Source organism: Frieseomelitta varia, unplaced genomic scaffold (genome assembly GCF_011392965.1).
Source record: "Frieseomelitta varia isolate USP_RPSP 00005682 unplaced genomic scaffold, Fvar_1.2 scaffold_731, whole genome shotgun sequence".
Taxonomy (NCBI): domain Eukaryota; kingdom Metazoa; phylum Arthropoda; class Insecta; order Hymenoptera; family Apidae; genus Frieseomelitta; species Frieseomelitta varia.
In genome coordinates, this window is record NW_025110514.1 from 33,410 (window position 1) to 52,601 (window position 19,192).

Below are 19,192 nucleotides of genomic sequence, written 5' to 3' on the forward strand. Positions count from 1 at the left end.
TCAAAATGGTGTGCAAACGCATTACCAATGTAAGACATGTGACGTAGGACTTTGTGTATACCCGGTGTTTTGAAACTTTCCATACGAAATTACATTATTAAATTATATTTTCTAATTGTATTCTGTGATAATTTTTTCACCTTTTCCTTTCTACAGGCGATATTGCAGATCTTCCGCAAGTGCACACTTTCGGCACAGCGACTCGTTCAGTGGGAGTAGCGCGCCGAAAAATCGGCCCGTAGCGAAAGGGTTAAAGGAGACATCAAAAACGAAATAACCAGGTACGCAGATAAAGTAATCGCAATAATAAATAAGTGGTGTAGTTTGCACCGATTAACGATAAGCAAATCTAAGATAGTTGCAATGCTTGTAAAGGGCAACCTGAACGAGAAACACCTAAATTAAAATAAAAAATGCAATAAAAATAGACGGCAAGAACGTTAAATACGCCGACAGTCTCAAATATCTGGGAATAATAATAGACAGAAAGATGAACTTCAATGCACATGCGAGATACCTGCGCAACGCACATGAGACCACTTGTGTTTGTTTCATCAATACTGGTAAGCAACCATTACAAACTGTTAACGAAATTCTTCAATCGAAAGAAACCAATAATATTAATAGAATCCATGAACTTGCATCTAAATTACGTCTTAACCACATCGAAACCGCATATAGAGACCCCATAACTAAAATCGTGCTTATCATGCATATATTCTCACTCAAAAATGATCCTCTGCCTTGCACCAACCTCACTAGCCATTCCATTATCTTGCACTCAGAGAAACCGATCAACATTAAATCATATCGACCACCGGAGATTCATAGATTAGAGATACAGAAACAGGTCAATGAAATGTTAGAAAAAGGCATCATGGAAAATTCAAACTCACCTTTCAACGCCCCAGTATGGGTAGTGCCGAAAAAGAAAGACGCTTCAGGGAAACAGAAATGGAGAATCGTGATTGACTTTAGGAAACTGAACAAACAAACTGACCAAGACGCCTATCCTTTACCAAATTAAACTAATAAAAACCAGAAGAAGGGCCAGGTCCTTCTCAAATTCCAGTGACCAAAATAACTAACGAACAAGGTATGAATGAATATCATAAACCCTGACATACACACGGAAAACAGATTCAGCATTTTTACCGACTGTTTATTTAAAGAACCCCAAACTGAAATCGACAACAAAAAATCCTCCGACCATACATCCACCTCACCAATCATACGCCAATCTAACCACAAGCGTGCAAATCAAAAACCCAATCTATATTCACGGGAACATAAATCATGTAAAACTCTTAGACGCGCTAAAAAACAAATACAGTAACTCATTTCAAGTAAAATACGCCTCGAACAAACTAAAAATCATGTTCCTCAACACAAAAGATTTTTGTAAATTTAAAAAAATCTGTAGGAAGGATAACATTGAATTTCACACATAAGCACAGATAAAACAACAACGGTTGTACTCAAGGGTCTAATACGACTTCCGACCACCAGAATAAAAGAGAGTATCGAGACACAAGGGTTCAAAATAATAAGTTGTACAGAGCTACCAACCCACATGAAATTCCCTATATACAAAATCACATTTACACCAGGGACATCGTTAGTACAAATAAACCACGTTAGGTATATCGAAAACATCAAGATCTATTGGGAAAAGTACAAAATCACGGGTGGTGCAAAAACAAAGCTACCGGTGCTACAGGACAAAGAACTCAACCAGCAGCTCTACACAGACGCAGATAAAGCCGAAGGACTGGCAGGAAAATTTTACGATATACACGAAACAGCAACCACCCAAATATCACCAATAGAGAATCAAATTAGTCTAAAAATGGCAAATACTAACTCAACTCTTGAAGTCCCACCCGACAACATACACTGCACGCCGGCTTCATTACAAAAAATAATCAAAAACCTCCCTAACAACAAAGCACCAGGCCAGGATGGTATCACTGCCGAAAAACTCAAAAACCTCCCAAAAAAACCGCTAATACAGCTCTATTACATATACAAAGCCTATTTCCGAACAGCCTATTTCCCCGCCTCATAGAAAGTCGCAAAAAATCATTCCGGTTCCAAAACCCGGTAAACAAAGAGACGATATAACAAGCTATAGACCCATCAGCCTCCTTGATCTTTTTGGAAAAATCTTGGAAAAAATAATTCAACAACAGATACAAAGGCACATACGGCAACTAAACTTGATTATCCCTCAACAATTTGGATTTAGGACAAAGCACTCCGCCATGCACCAACTACAACGGGTCACCGAACATATTATAATGGAAAAAAAACAACCCAATTAGTTCTCCTGGACCTCAACGAAGCATTCGACTCAGTCTGGCATGATGCTCTAGTCACCAAACTACAGGATATCAAACTACCAAAATCTTGACAAACACAATCAGAAGCTACCTACAAGACAGAAAATTCTATGTAACAATCAACGGAACTAAATCCGCGCACAAGCAAATTCCAGCAGGGGTACCACAAGGATCGATCCTGGGACCACTTCTATTCACAATCTACATACCACACACTGACAAAACCCACCTAGCCATCTTCGCAGATGACACGACGATTTATGCATCATCCTGGAGTCCCACTCCACAAAGTACTTACAAGACCACCTCGACAAAATACAAAACTACTTCACAAAATGGAAACTAAAAATAAACTCCACCAAGACTCAAGCAATAGCCTTCCCAAACCGAAGAGATAACAAAGTAGATAATATAAACATAGCTGGACAGAAAGTTCCATGGGTAAACATTGCTAAATATCTAGGAATCATCCTAGACTCCAAAATCACATGGGCTCCTGCTATCAAAGAGAGCTAGTCTGGCATATCCAGCGATGCATAGAATTATACTCCTCATATCTAAGAACAGTAAACTAAAAACTGAAATAAAACTGAATCTATACAAAATCTGCGTCAGACCAATAATCATTTACGGACATCAAATATGGGCAGCAGCGGCTAACACACACTTGAACAAGATCCAAATAATTCAAAACATGTTCCTGAGGATAATACTCAACAAACCCTACGACACACCTATCAAAACCCTTCACAAAATCGCTAAAATCCCCACCAAAAAATACATCAAAAAATCTCTAGCCGGATCATACAACGAAAACCACCCAAACCCTCTCATCGCCACCATCGGAAAATACAACACCCATGACATTCCTTTAAAAATCAAAACTAGATTACCAAAACACGCACTGGATTAAGGAACCAAAACACACCACACTTCATTCTCACATATCATGAAACGCAGGTTTTTTGAAAATTTTCTCCTGCAACACGAATAAACACGGATAACAAACAAACAAACCACTCATGAAATCATTGAACAAAAGCTAACCAACAATGTTAAATGCAGGTACAAGGCTTCAAGGAAACCCCAGGGACTGCAATTAGGAAAAACCAGCAAACACAAAAAAAAAGAAAAGCCCTTCTTCTTTTTCTTAGTCTTCGTTCGCTACCATCGAAGCTCTGAGTGTACTGTGATAAGAAAGCCAAAGTTTGTATAATTCAAAATATATATTTACCGAAGAATTCATACGAGTCTAATTATTTATGTGAGAACCCGTGGTAGGATTCTACTTTACTCTACTACGTGTTCCTACAAAGTGGTGACAGCCCGACGTGATTAGAACCGCGAAAAAAATAAAAAAAATCCGAAATCTAAATACTAATATTTGATAAATTAACGTGAGACACTCGAAATGGCCCACATCGCGATCCCCTATCCGCACGCGGTCGGGAAACAGTCAAGAGGAGCCACGTGCTCAGCAGGAAGAGGACAACTGCACAACGGCACTAGCATTTAAGTCAGTCCCGCCGTTTATGAAGGAGGATCCAGAGTTCTAGTTTATTCAGGCGGAAGCAGCAATGAGAACGGCAAAAATCGCCAGCGACGAGGCAAAATATTTTTTCCTGCTGTCGCAACTCCGCCCCGAAATATTGAGATACGTAGCGGACGTTGAGGACACCGCCTGCTTTGAACAAATACACCTTAAAGCAGCGGTTATTAGACCTGTACGATCAAACGGAAGAAGCAAGATCCCGTCAACTCCTGAAGACATGCAGGATGGGTGACGAAAAACCATCCCACTACGTGCACAGACTGAGGAGTTTGGCGGAAGGAAGACTAGCGGAAAGTGTGCTAACATCAATGTTCCTAGAACAAGTGCCCCAAAACCTGCACGATATTTTGGTGGCAAGTGAGAGCACAGACCTAACGAAGCTGGCCCAAATAGCAGACAAGGTGATGGAGACGCCACACGCGGCGCCGATAACCCATGGAAACATGGCGACTTCCTTTCTGCAACAACGATCGGAAAGGCAACCGGAAGCGCCAGGAATGGACGCGAGCCAGTTCCTAGCGTCTCAAATGGCGGAAATCCTGAGGCGATTGACGGCGTTGGAAATGCGAGAAACGCGGCAGGAGCAGCAACCCAGATGGAGAAGCGGTTCAGGGGCCCGTTCCAGATCTCGTTCCAGTTCCGCAAGACGTACCACGGGCCACTGCTACTACCACCGACGCTTTGGAGCAAAGGCGTACAGATGCATACTCCCATGCGCGTGGAAGCCAAAACCGGGCGAAACTAATATCCCCGCAATCGCACCGCCGGCGGAAAACTAACTGCACGCCCCACAGCCCTGACGACGCTGGGTGGCGTGGAAAGTAGTCGTCTAGTAATTTCCGATTACAAAAATAAAATTGCTTTTCTAATAGATACGAGGGCCGACATATCTGTATTGCCGCTTAGTTCGGCAAAAGGAAATGTCGCCCCTTCTCCTTTCAGTATCTACACAGCAGATGGTACATCGATTCCGATCTTAGGCGAAACAACGCTCACTCTGGACTTCGGACTGCGACGACCATTTATCTGGAAGTTTACCGTCGCGAAGGTCCAGCAACCGATAATTGGCGCCGATTTCCTGAAACATCACGGTCTTCTGGTGGACTTGAGAATAAAAGAATTATGGACGACTACACCAAAATCCACACGGTAGGAGAAATTAGCACGACCACCCAACAATCAATCTCAACCATAGGAAACAGACTATACGAAAAATACAATACGTTGTTGAGGCAATATATCGACGTAACAAGACCTACACAAGGACAAGGACCACCGAAACATAAGGTACGTCATCACATAACCACCACAGGTAGACCATGTGCAGAACCACCTCGTAGGCACCGGACAAATTCAAGGTAGCACACGAAGAATTCCGGATAATGATGGAGCAGGGAATTTGCAGTCCTTCCTCCAGCGCTTGGGCCAGCCCGCTGCACATGGTTCCGAAGAAAAATGGCGGTTGGAGGTTATGTGGTGACTACCGCCGACTAAACGCACAGATGACACCGGACAAATACCCGATACCACATCTGCACGACTTCGCGCACGCACTGGACGGTAAGAATATCTTCTCGACATTAGACTTAGAGAAAGCCTACCACCAGATTCCGATGGCATCAGAAGACCGTGAAAAGACAGCAGTAATCACGCCATTCGGTCTTTTCGAATATAACGTCATGCCATTCGGATTGAAGAATGCGGCACAAACCTTCCAGCGTTTCATGGACGTCGTTCTCCGGAGTCTCGATTTTGCATTTTGCTATATTGACGATGTATTAATAGCCTCCTCCAACGAGTCCGAGCATCAAGAACACTTACGACAGGTATTGGAGCGACTGCAGCAGTACGGTATCAATTAACACCGCTAAATGCGGTTTTGGAGTACAGTACTTGAGGTACCAAATTGATAAAAAGAGAGCCAAGCCTGTACCTGAAAAAGTAGAAGTAATATTAAATTTCCCAAAGCCGGAGACCATAGTAGAATTAAAGCGTTTTCTTGGGATGGTCAATTTCTATCGGCGATTTATAAGAAATGCCGCTGCTGCACAAGCTCCACTGACAGAGCTATTAAAAGGAGCGAAAAAGAAGGACAAAAGACCTATCAACTGGACGGAACAAACAGACTATGCATTTAAACTATGCAAAGACTCGTTGGCGGATGCGGCACTACTGGCCCATCCAAAATTAAATACTCAATTACAACTGATAACTGACGCATCTGACTTAGCTTGTGGGGCTGTACTCCAACAGAAGTGAACGGTTTGTGGGAACCCATAGCGTTTTTTTTCAAAGAAATTTTCACCAGCGGAAACAAAATATAGTACCTACGATCGTGAACTGACTGCCGTCTACAAAGCGGTACGACATTTTAAACATTTATTAAAAGGACGAGACTTCACGATACTGACGGACCATAAACCGCTGACGCACGCGTTCCTACAAAAATCCGACAAAGCCTCACCAAGACAGATACGACAGTGGACAATTTACGACAAAAATGACCCACATTCCGGGATCTGACAATCAAGTGGCAGACGCTCTATCGCGGCTGAACGTTATCAGTATGCCAGTCGTGATGAGCACAACAGAACTTGCCGAAGAACAATCAAAGGACCCCGAATTAACGCAAGTCTTACAAAGTACAGTCCTACAAATTAAAAAACTAAAGATAATACAAACGAAACAGTATTTTGTGATATCCACCGACATAATTAGGCCATATATCCCAGTAGTGCTGCGAAAGAAAATCTTTGACAGCGTACACAATTTCGCCCATCCCACAGCGTACACAATTTCGGCCGAGCCACAAGACACTTAATCGCGAAAAGATTCATATGGCCGGGGATGAATAGAGACATCTTACTTTGGGCAAGAAATTGTATAAACTGTCAAAGAAGTAAAATTGGTAGACACGTCAAAAATCCGTCGAGCCATATTACTGTTCCAACATATCCACATCGATATAATAGGACTACCGACAGTCGACAATTATAAATACTGTTTAACAATAATAGACAGGTGGCCTGAGGCGGTCCCGCTAAAAGAAATAAGCGCGGATACCATAGCCACAGGGATCTATGCAAATTGGATCGCGAGATTTGGAGCCCCGGCCACAATAACAACAGACCGTGGAGCCCAATTCGAATCGCAAATATTCAATTCGTTAGCAAAACTAATTGGATGTAGGCACATCCGCACAACTGTGTATCACTCTCCATCCAATGGAATGATTGAAAGGTGGCATAGATCTCTGAAGACGGCAATTTGTTGCCACGAAGACAAAAATTAGTTGGAAGTACTCCCAGCAGTAATGCTTGGTTTGAGGAATAGCTATAAACACGACATACAGGCAACCGCGGCTGAAATGATATACGGTACACGCCTTAGAATGCCAGGAGAATTTTTCGTGGACACAGAGACACATACGGACTTTACCGTCGACAAATTTAGAAGACACATGCAAGAGAATCGACCAAGACCAACGCGACATCATTCAAAACGCTCATATTTCATTTTTGATAATTTATTCAAGACAACGCACGTATTTATAAAAGTGGATCATGTAAGGCACCCTTTGGAACAGCCGTATTCTATCGCGTGATCAAACACATTTCTGATACTGTATTTCTAATAGATGTAAAAGGAAAGGATACCCAATAATACAAAGTAAGATAAGACAAGTAGGGAAATCAATACAAAAACTCTAGACCATACTACACCGACGAACAGAACGGTGACTGATAAACGCGATCGGTTCAATATCCAAAACCCTATTCGGGACATTAGACAACGACGACTTAGACCTAATCAATAAAAATATAGACGAACTTTTTGATGACCAGAACAAAATCAGCAGCGTAATACAAAACCAGACTATGTTATGCTAAAACAAATATTCGCGGATGATCACTTTGAAAGTCTCACAGCCAAGCCAATAAAACAATCTACCAGACTACAGGAAACACAGAGCACTCTAGCGTTTGGCGAAATGCTGTTCACTTTAGAAATATTATATTCAGAATTTACGAGTAACATCAATGAATTTTATAACATCATAATACTAGGGAAAAAACGGAATAATCGACACGATACTCATTGACATAAATCGATTTATACAAGCATACAAAAAGGTAACCAAGACTAAATCCGTTACAATTCCCGCACAAAAAGAAAATTTTCAAACTATTATAGACATCAGTAAACTCACAGCAATAATAGTCAACAACACAATCATCTACAAAATCGAGATACCTATGTTAGAGAAAAACGAATGGACCATCATTAAATATTACCCTATACCGTGTGGATTTGGTTTTATATTTGTGGATTAGGTTTTATGTTTGTAGATTTGACTTTAAGTTATATGTGTGTGAATGTATATGAGAGTCGAATGGAGACAATGGCATGAGAGTATTGCGTAGTAGTACGCCTTTGTTCGAAAGCGAAGAAACAAGTGTCTATTTGCGAGTTAGAGTTAAGAGAGTAATATTGATGAGTGAGAGAGTGATTTCATATGAGAGAGCTGTTAAACACATTGTTCTATTTTCTTATATATTATACGTGTTAATTAAAAGTGTATGTTTCATTTAATTCACTCACAATTTGTAGAAGAGCATGGTTGTTGCAAAAAAAAAAAAGATAGAAAATCACAATTGGTAGCAGAGCGTCGTGGTTGCGAAAAGAGAAAAAAAAAATAGAAATTGGAGATACGGAATACGAAAAAACCTGAAAGAATGAAATGATTGGGACAATGATAATTACACAGCAAGATCGATAATGATTAAAACGTGAGTAAAGCCCAAATATTAAAATACAGCAATGAAAAAAACGCCAGAAAATTGTGGACAAGAATAAAATTAGATATGGCGGCTGAAAGCGAAGAATAAAAGACGAGGTCGCTTAATGAGCTAACGAATTTAAAAATGGAGAAAAATGAAATCGTCGACATGTTCATAAACAAGGCAGAGGCGTTAGCAAATAAATGTATACAACTAGGAAAAAATGTCGAATAATTTGAACTTAAAATGTATATTTTGAGAGGACTTCGACCAGAATATGATTCAAATGTTCAAGTCTTGTGTTCGACGAAAATTTGTGGGATATTGTAGTTACACAAACAAATCTTCACGCGCAACAAATAATGAGCAATGGGAGAAGAAGGAAACTGAATGATGGTTGGTTTCCAGTTACCAAGGATGAAATGATGGCCTATTATGCGCTGTATATTTTAATGACGCAAGTCAAAAAACCAAATATACAAATGCATTGGTCTTGTAACGCAAATCACTTGAGTCCGGCTGGCGCCTGGAGGTATGGGGCTCACGAAGTGTCACCCGACACATCGTTCTGGGAAATCCCCTTCTACCATACTTTGCCGAAAAACTGTATGGAAAACGTAATAAAGTTTTCAGTTTAGTTTTGTCCTTCATTTGGTTCACATCTTTTTATTTACGTCCTGCACTCGTTCCTTTTCTACAGATAGTAATAATAAGGGTTGAAGTGACATCCGGATAAAATAATTCGAGGTGTCTTTTTCTTTGTTTTTGGAAATTTAGCAAGTTTAAAAGGTGTTCTCTTCAGTGCGGTTCCTGCTCCACGGACGGGAATCATTTTATCGCTGTTTTTTTCTTTCCTCCCATTTCGACACCGTCACACCGTGACAATCTAATCGGGAAGTGCTAGAAACACCTATATTTGGTAAAAGTAATGCCGCTCAAAAGATTTACACAGATTTCACGATGTTTGCATTTCTCAAGTAATGTAACGGATTGCAACAACGATCGCCTTCACAAAATAAGACCAATTGTTAATTACTGGAACAACAAATTTAATATGATTTACACGCCGGATGAAAACATAAATATTGACGAGTCATTAATGCGATATAAAGGTCATTTAATGTATAAACAATTTAACCCATCCAAACGAGCCAGGTTTGGATTAAAAATATATAAACTGTGTGAAGCAAGTATCGGATTCTGCAGCAAGTTTAAAATATATACTGGCCAAGACAAAATTCACATAAATGATAGTGCATCAGAAAATGTTGTAATGGAATTGGCAGAATCGGTACTAAATAAAGGATACACATTGTGCATTGACAACTGGTACTCCTCACCCGCTCTTTTTCTAAGATTGCACAAACAAAAAACAAATGTTATCAGCGCCGTGCGTAATAACAGAAAAAATATGCCGAAGGATCTTTCAACAAACAAGTTAAAACCAGGAGAACATCTACATAGAACGTGCAACGCACTCAGTCGTAAGAACGTGCAAATTATTAGCTTTAAGATGGAAGGACAGACGTGACGTCTATATGTTGACAACGGTAGAATTGACCGAAGTAAGGGACAAACGTGATAGGACGAAATTGAAACCCACTGCGTGATTGAGTACAACAAAGGAATGGGTGGTCATTGACCTAAATGACCAAATGTTGGCATGTTTCTCCATTATGAGGAAATACCTCAAGGGTTATAAAAAAACTCTTTTTTTACATGTTTGACATGACCCTATTTAATACATACATTATGAACAAACAATTACAAGATCCAGGAAGACAATCATACGTGAATTACAGAATAAATATAGCCGAGGCAATTTTAAAATATGTACAGCTACCTGACTACACAAGAAGCGTGAAATTCGCAGAAAATCAAACACCAACACGCTTACAGGCACAATATTGGGCTCATTTCGCGAAATATATTGATGAACCTCCTAGAAAGCAACACCCAACTAGAATGTGTAAAGTGTGTTATAAACACAAAAAAAGAAGCGAAACGACTTGGGAATGCACAAAATGTAAGGTGGCTTTGCATTTACCGGAATATTTTATAAAGTATCATATCATGCAGGATTATTAATTTTAGACTTGTAAGTATTTCTCAATTTAATAATTTGTTGATATTTAATTGTTTATTTATCTTTTGCTTTTCATTTTTAGGTCTCGTGATTGTGACATAATCTGAAAATTTATTTCAGTTCGAATATTACTGCCGTGGCTTTACTTTCACTTATTTGTATTCCATTATTAATTAATCATATTATTATTAGAATTTGTTCTAATCATATATAATAATTAAAATATTTTTTAAAAGTTTTTGATTCAAATTCATTTGAATTTCACAAGAGCTTCATCGCGTGAAGTAAATACGGGTGCGGCTATCTCGCACTCAGTCGTAAGATTCGTGTTTCAAATTCCGACACTCGGGCTCCGCCGTTCGGCTCCTTCCCCGACCATTCGGGCGCACGGGTTTGGCACGGCTTTTTCCGAGTTTCAGCGTAGTGCAAGGGGTTATATTGCTGTTATTCATATGATTTTCAATAAGTATTGAAGTACAATTGGCATTACATTACTCTCCCTTTCTCCCGCAATACGCTGCATTTTGAATTTTTTAAATATCATTCTTAGTTTGGTTTTTATGGGCTTTTTCCCAAACCTTAATAAATTCGTCAAATTCTTCAAATTCTGCGGCGCACTCGAGGGAAAAAAGGGAGGGGAAGAAAATAACAAGTCCGGCAGGGGCGAAGGATAAAGGCAGACGGGTAGACAGTGAGACAACCTGCTATCGTTGCGGGAGAGTGGGACATAGAAGAGCTAATTGCACGGTTATCGCGAATCCGGGGAGAAATGATGTTAAAGACGACCGAAAAAACGACTGGAAGAGAGGTGAGAGGAGCGTCCCGAACGCGATGGATAGGCGGAATTTGACGAGATGTAGGTATTGTGGCAAAACGGGTCACATAGAAAGGCAATGTTTGAAGAAACAGAAGGAAGAGAATCCGGGGGCTTGACTAGGCGGGGGGGCAACGTCGTTGGACCGGGCAGACCACGGCCCAAGTGCTTGGGATAGGATCTAATGAGGTAAACAAACCGCTAAAGAAATGTATCCTAGGGGAAGAAGAAATTCTGTGCACGGTAGATCTGGGTAGTGATTGTTCGCTCGAGAGAGTGTTGCTCGACGGCTGAAACTAACATTCAAAAGAACGGATACAACGCTGTCCGGTTTTAATCATTCCCTAGTCGTACCTCTGGCTCGCGCGAAAATAAATGTCAGGATCGACGACATCCCATTAATGATAAGGGTCTTAATCGTTCCGGACGATCAGTTGTCGAAAGAAGTCATCATCGGACGCGATATTTTGAGCAAGCCGGGGGTACAGGCGATATCTGACGCAACCGGGGTGACGTTTACGTTTAATCGATCCAATCAACGGGATGACACATTGGAAGTCAATGTGGTGAACGTCGACGACAGGACAGCGATCGACATAAACGATATCCAGTGCGGGGAACTGGACGAAAAGGATAGGGCGCGTTTAGCAAAACTTTTCAACGACTGCATTTCTTTGAATTTTCGGAAACTGCATTTCTTTGAATTTTCGTGAGCTAGGCAGAACATCCGCGGCAGAGATGAAGATCGAATTGAAAGACGACGAACCGGTCTATCATAAACCTTATCGGCTGTCAAAGAGCGATAGAGAGAAGGTCGCGGAGCTAGTTGCGGATCTGCAGAAGAACGGCATTATTCGGGAGAGCACATCGCCCTATAGTAGCCCCGTAGTGCTCGTTCGGAAGAAGAAATTCGTATGGCGATAGATTATAGGACCATTAACAGAAAGACTAGAATTATTAAATTTCCACTGCCGATTATTGAGGACCAAATAGACCAACTTTGTAACAAAGAGACGTTTACCTCGCTGGATCTAAAATCCGGGTTCTATCAAATTCCCATGCACCCCTGATTCGGTGGAAAAAACGGCATTCATTACGCCGGACGGACAGTGGGAGTTCTTGCGCATGCCATTTGGACTAGCAAACGCTCCACCTGTCTTCCAAGCAATGATTAAGAGGGTGGTCAAGGATCTCGCCCTCGTTTACGTAGACGACGTTCTAATACCGACAATGAATCTAGATGAAGCCTTTACGCAATTAGAAAAAATCCTAGTAGCTTTTCGGGCAAATCAATTAACGGTGAACCTGAAGAAATGCAGTTTCTTCCAGAGAAGGATTAATTATTTAGGACGGGAGATTTCCAAGGAAGGGGTACGGCTGGGAAGAGAAAAAGTCGAAGCCGTTTTGCGGACTGCGGATCCGCAAAACGTGAAACAGATTAGGCAGTTTTTGGGTCTCGCGGGCTACTTTCGGAGGTTTATTCAGGATTTCGCGCGGAAAGTGTACCCGCTGACGAAACTATTAAGTAAGGATGCTGGTTGGAGCTGGGGCCCAATAGAATCTGCCGCGGTAGAGGAAAAAAAAATCTTGGCCCATTCTAGCCATTTACGACCCGAAACTCGAGACTGAGGTGCACACGGACGCAAGCGCGATCGGTTTGGGAGCGATACTGTTCCAGATCCACGAATCCGGAAAGAGGGTAGTCGCCTATTATAGCCGCAAGACTACCCCGGAAGAACAAAAGTATCACTCTTACGATTTGGAAACTTTGGCCGTCTTTACCGCATTAAAAGCGTTCAGAGTGTATCTACTGGGCATTAGGTTTAAGGATCACGGATTGCAGTACAATCCGAGCTACCGCGTTGAAAAAGGACATTCAGCCCCGCGTAGCACGTTGGTGGGTCTATTTACAAGACTACGACTTCGACATTGTCTATCGTTCGGGGGGGAAATTGGCGCACGTCGACTATTTGAGCCGCAACCCGGTGGATTGTTGCGCTGTCGACATTACGGAATCAGAGTGGATAAAGGTCGCACAGGTCCAAGACCCGGACTTGGAGGTTATACGAAAAATATTAGAGGCAGGCGACGTACAGCCATCCACGAAGCAATACTTCGAAAAGTATAAGTTAAAGTCGGATGTGTTATTTCGGAAAACCGAAGCGGGGAATAAATGGGTCGTCCCAAAAATGTCGCGATTCAACGTAGTCCGGTACTGCCACGATGAACAAGATCACTTCGGCTGGAAAAGACGCTGAGTATAATGCAGGAAAACTACTGGTTCAAGCGTATGCGAAAATTTATTTCGAAATATGTCCGGTCGTGCCTTAACTGCCTATACTATAAGTCTCGGAGCGATCGAAAGCCGGGGCTATTACACCCCATAGAAAAGGTAGCAGTACCGTTTCACACGGTGCACTTAGATCACGTAGGACCATTCGTTCGCAGTCGTAAAAAGAATACACAGATTCTTGTCATTGTCGATGGGTTTACGAAGTTTTGCGTGCTCAAGCCGGTCCGGGAAACGGCCGTGAGGAGTGTTTTAAAATCGCTGAGTCAACTGATAGCAATCTTCGGAGTACCATCCCGCCTCGTGACCGACGGGGTCCGCGTTTACATCCCGCACGTTATGAGCCACTAGTTTAAAATTGCAACCAGACAAGTGTGAACTTCTCCAACCCGAGTTGGAATACCTGGGGCACTCTATAATTAAAGATGGAGTGAAACCTAACGAAACAAAAATTGAAGCTGTCAAAAACTACAAACAGCCTACTACACCAAAGGAAGTGAAAGGATTTCTTGGATTAGCAGGTTATTATCATAAGTTCATCAAAGATTTCTCAAAAATTGCCAAATCACTAACCGATTTAACAAAGCTAAACAAACAGTGGAATTGGATAAGGGATTGTCAAAACGCTTTTAACACCTTAAAGCAAAAACTAATAGAGAGCCCTGTATTACGATACGCGGACTTCTCTAAACAATTCATACTAACAACAGAGGCTTCTAACTACGGTATTGGAGCAGTCTTATCCCAAGAAGGACACCCGTGTTGTTATATATCAAGAACGCTTAAACCTGCCGAAATCAATTACTCTACGACCGAGAAGGTCTGCTCGCAATTGTCTGAGCGATATGTCATTTAAGGCAATACCTGCTTGGAAGAAAGTTCAAGATACAAACAGACCATAAAGCACTAATCTGGCTAATGAATGTAAAAGACCCATCATCAAGGCTACTTCGATGGAGATTACTACTCGAAAACTACAAGTACGAGATCGATTACAAAAAAGGTAAAGAAAATCAAGGTGCTGATGCCCTATCAAGAGTAAACCTTACTACCGAAGAATTAGAAGAATACAGTCAACAACAAAACTCTACACCATGGACACGATTTGTGGTCTGGGAACCGAAACCCCCTCAATTTCCAGCTACGTAACTACCGACAAGCAAGATGTGATCCTTACACCTCGAGAAATATTTGATGAAGAACAATGAATTAATTACCTACATGAAGCTACATTCTGGAAACAAAGGCAAAACAAGATCTGCGTTATAATTTCAGAACAATTCACACCCCAACGATTACTTGTGATGTTACAATTTATTGCAAAAAAAAAAAAAGGACTCCCATCCCAACAAAACGAAGTACAAATCTTACAGCAGAAGAAAAAAAAATAATTATTAGAGAAAATCACGGTACTACAATGAGTCAACACTTTGGTGAAACAAGAACAATCAAAAGGATTAAGATGAATTATGATTGGAAAGGATTGGACGACGACGTCAGAAATTATGTATCAACATGCGACATGTGTCAACGCAACAAGATTCAACGCACACCATTCGCACATCCAGCTATTATTACAGACACTCCTTCACAACCAAATGACAAGATCGCGATGGACATCTTCGGACCACTTCCGACTACAAAGAAAGGTAACAGTATTCATCCTCAGTATTCAGGATCAACTCACAAAATACCTAGTGTTGGTACCATTAACTGCAACAAGAGCAGAAGATGTAGTCAAAGCACTATTAGAAAACTACGTATATACCTTTTCAACTCCTAAGTCCATACTTACCGACCAAGACGCAAATTTCATAGGACAAGTGATGCAAGAGTTTGAAGAAAACGTTGGGATTCGTCATATTCAAACAACCTCTTGACACCCGCAGAGTAATGGATCTTTAGAACGAGCCCATGCAGTAATCGAAGACTTGTTAAAAACTGCAACGGCCGAAGCCACCGAAAAGGAATGAGACGAAGTAGTGAAACCAATCACCTTCGCATACAATACCAGCGTTCACGAAATCACTGGACGAACCCCATTCAAGCTCACGTTTGGTAAAACAGCAAACATCTGCCATCGGCAACACACCTGGAGTGACTTATGACACTCTAATAACGAAATGGAGAAAACGTCACGACTACTTGATACAAAAGGCACAAGAGAGGATAAAAGAAAGCAAGAAACGAAATAAAGAACGGCACGATTCGCGAAGAGTACGAACCCATCCGATCTATTGTCAAGGGGATAAAGTATTAATAAAGGATCATATGGTAAGAGGCAAACTTATCAGTACATGGAAGGGCCCATACCAAATAGAAATGTTTCATGAAGACCGCAACAACGTTACTGTTAACATCAATGAACGGCTGCAGAGAATACACACGGATAACATACGACCGTACTTCTCTGTTACAGATGCTACTAATTCTGATACCGCTGATGAGGCTACTCCCGGTACGAGCAGAAATTCAGACCGAACCATTGAATGACGCTACAATCTACATTGAACAATTAGGTTCTGCCAGAGTATACCATAAGACATGGAATATATTTACTATAATTGACACTAGCAAACTTCGAGAGGATTATGAAAAAACTTGGAATTATTTAACTACTCTAGAAGATAGCTGTGGAAACTGCAAAGAAATAAATGAATTAAAGCAACTAAGACAAATAATAAAGAATGTATATAAACAGATACAAACGATACGAACATTCGAAGGAAAATCTCAACGACAGCGAAGAGGATAGATAAACGCGATTGGATCACTCAGCAAATCACTCTTCGGAACATTTGATTCCTTCACAAAGAAATGGATATACGGTGGACAACGTAAATTAGCAAGCAGCATTTCAAACCAAACAGCCATGATACGAGTCTTACTGGAGGAAGTAAACAAAGAAAGAACAAATAACTACGATGCACTTACCCAAGCCATGAGTAACGAAACGCAACAAATCTATATGATGCAAGCAATCGAAATTTTGAGCACTATAATTCAAGAACTGCGATACGACGTCTCCACACTTCAAACCACGATTATCATAGGAAGACATGGAATTATAGACACACGATTACTAACACCTGAAATATTGGCACAGGGAATCACTGGGGTTCAAAATCAAAATTCAAAGCAACCGGTATAGGATGGACGAAGAGACTACATACTCGACATCGCCAACGTTGCAATCACGCTCACGCGAGAGCACTGGTTTACCACCTCTCAATACCTGTAACAGAAGAACCAACCTACCAAATACAACACCTCATCCCCCTACCACAGCCAATCGGACAACACCATGTTGTGGTAATCCCAGAATCAGAGTGGCTCACAATAGACAAGACTGGACACAATTATATGCAAGTCGACCAACTATGGATCAGCAACTGCAAACAACACGCTGACGTCAGGTATTGCAGATGAACTCAACCCATATACCCCATCAATACGATAGACACTTGCGACAGCAAAATAATCAAAGGTAGCACAATACAAGCGACAAAATTTGCATAAACAGTATATTTAAAATACACTAGCAATAATAGCAATACACAATGATTACATTTTAATACCAGAATATGCGCTAACAATACATCTAATTTGCAACAAAAATACCGCACAATTAGAGATAAGACAACCCACAATTCTCCGCACAACAGAGGATTGTTCACTTTTAGGAGACCAATTCACGCATCATTTAGCCAGAACCTATAGATTTGATCAAACTCTAATTTACAAATCCAACATCACACTATCCTTCAACGCGAGTGATATTCAGTTATATTCAGTTTTGTTAGATATTAATATCTAACAAAATACCCACATTACACGGAAATTTAAACACGGATACGTATAAAACACTCTCAGAAAATCTGAACCAAATTGAAAAAGATATCAATTTAGTAAAACAAAGTCATAGAAGCAAAGAACACAGCAAATTATTTAGGATAGACACAGCCCTTACAATCAGAGCTCTCTATTTACTATATCGACTAAAACTATTCTCACTGCGAAGTAAATGTATACCAAAAAACATTTGTATAAAAATCTTCAGCCCAAAAATAACACATAGGGTAACCATAGAATCACCAGTAATTTACAATACAAACGCCCCAAAACAACATGATGCACCACCTAAGTGTGAATCCTCTTCAGCCACCCACAAAGAAAGATTCCCAACTATTAACCTAACACCTTGCAGGAGCAAGTTGGGTCTAGGTCGGGGGGTGTAACAATGAATCACTATGAATCACGTACTGACTGTAACGACGACTCATTCACTAACAAAATAACGATAACGATATCCCACCTTTGCCCAAAACTCCGATAAAACAAATATAAAAGGGCCATCCCTAAACTCCTCAAGGCAGTTCCATTACATCAACTAAACGTAAGTCTTTAAAATTATTGTATTAAAGTATAAATAAAAGCTACGCTAAAATGCTACGGTATTCCGGTTCATTTTAAAAAGTTGCTGTATTCAAATCCCGCGTAACAACGTAGACTATACCCAAACTCTCTGTATAAATAACCGGCAGACACTCAATAAAGCAGTCTAACTTTTACGAGCACAGAATACAGATCTCTTTATTCTCCCAGTAACGAATCGACAGCTACTACGGTAGAACTCTCCTAGATTGATTCAGTCGTTCCTATTGGGAATATTTCAATTAATAACTTATTCTTTTTATTCGTTACGAATAAAGGAAACTGGTTATTAGTTATCGTGACGTGAATAAAATAGTCTCATCACATACTTTGTGAAGTGAGAAAAACCGTCCCGTCACGAAACCATGATTATACATTGTGGATTGTTTTGAAATATAATATATTGCACCAAAGAAAATTATAGATCTGTATCGCAATATCGAATATCAAGATAATGAATAATATGCATACAGTTTAAACACACTTGTTTGAATGAAATTTATATGGTTTTTAGTTAATAATATTTCACTATTGAAATATCACATTATTGAGGACAGGGTGGAAGAGTGTAGATAAAGAATATAGTATAAATTAGAATATAGTATAAATTAAGTCCTATTTCATGGCCGAGAAGGCCATAATGAATAAATAAATAAATTATAATACATATATAGTAAAATACGTTTGATGTTCCAATGCAAATTCTTCATTCGCTACATATTATTCTTTGTTCGATTATCACTCTTAAAATGATCACATAATGGCAAACAGAAGAAAGTTCAAAGAATGAAAAAAATTAAAAGAAATCGTATGAAAATTTAGAAAATTTTATTATACAACATAGTTGTATAATAGCAACCAAAAGTTTCCAATTATTGAGAAAAAAAAAAAGA

At 40.3% G+C, this 19,192-nt stretch overlaps 2 protein-coding genes across 2 annotated transcripts; both read left to right on the top strand.

Moving 5' to 3' along the window:
* The first annotated feature begins 4,118 nt into the window (after window positions 1-4,118).
* On the top strand, window positions 4,119-4,673 carry LOC122535514. The gene has a single exon (XM_043667111.1). The coding sequence runs from the start codon at window positions 4,119-4,121 to the stop codon at window positions 4,671-4,673; it is 555 nt and encodes a 184-aa protein (XP_043523046.1).
* Window positions 4,674-6,394: 1,721 nt separating this feature from the next.
* Window positions 6,395-7,498, top strand: LOC122535515. The gene is made up of 3 exons (XM_043667112.1): window positions 6,395-6,536; window positions 6,867-7,146; window positions 7,225-7,498. Exons 1-3 carry the CDS (start codon window positions 6,395-6,397, stop codon window positions 7,496-7,498), a joined length of 696 nt encoding a protein of 231 aa, XP_043523047.1.
* The last annotated feature ends 11,694 nt before the right edge of the window (window positions 7,499-19,192 follow it).

Excerpts from the sequence above, each read along its gene's own strand:
- LOC122535514 (XM_043667111.1), top strand. The coding sequence starts at position 4,119 with ATGGGTGACGAAAAACCATCCCACTACGTGCACAGACTGAGGAGTTTG.
- LOC122535515 (XM_043667112.1), top strand. The coding sequence starts at position 6,395 with ATGACCCACATTCCGGGATCTGACAATCAAGTGGCAGACGCTCTATCG. Across the intron at positions 6,537-6,866 it reads ATTAACGCAAGTCTTACAAA|GACTACCGACAGTCGACAAT; the intron begins GTACAGTCCTAC and ends TCGATATAATAG. Across the intron at positions 7,147-7,224 it reads ATTGAAAGGTGGCATAGATC|TAGCTATAAACACGACATAC; the intron begins TCTGAAGACGGC and ends TGGTTTGAGGAA.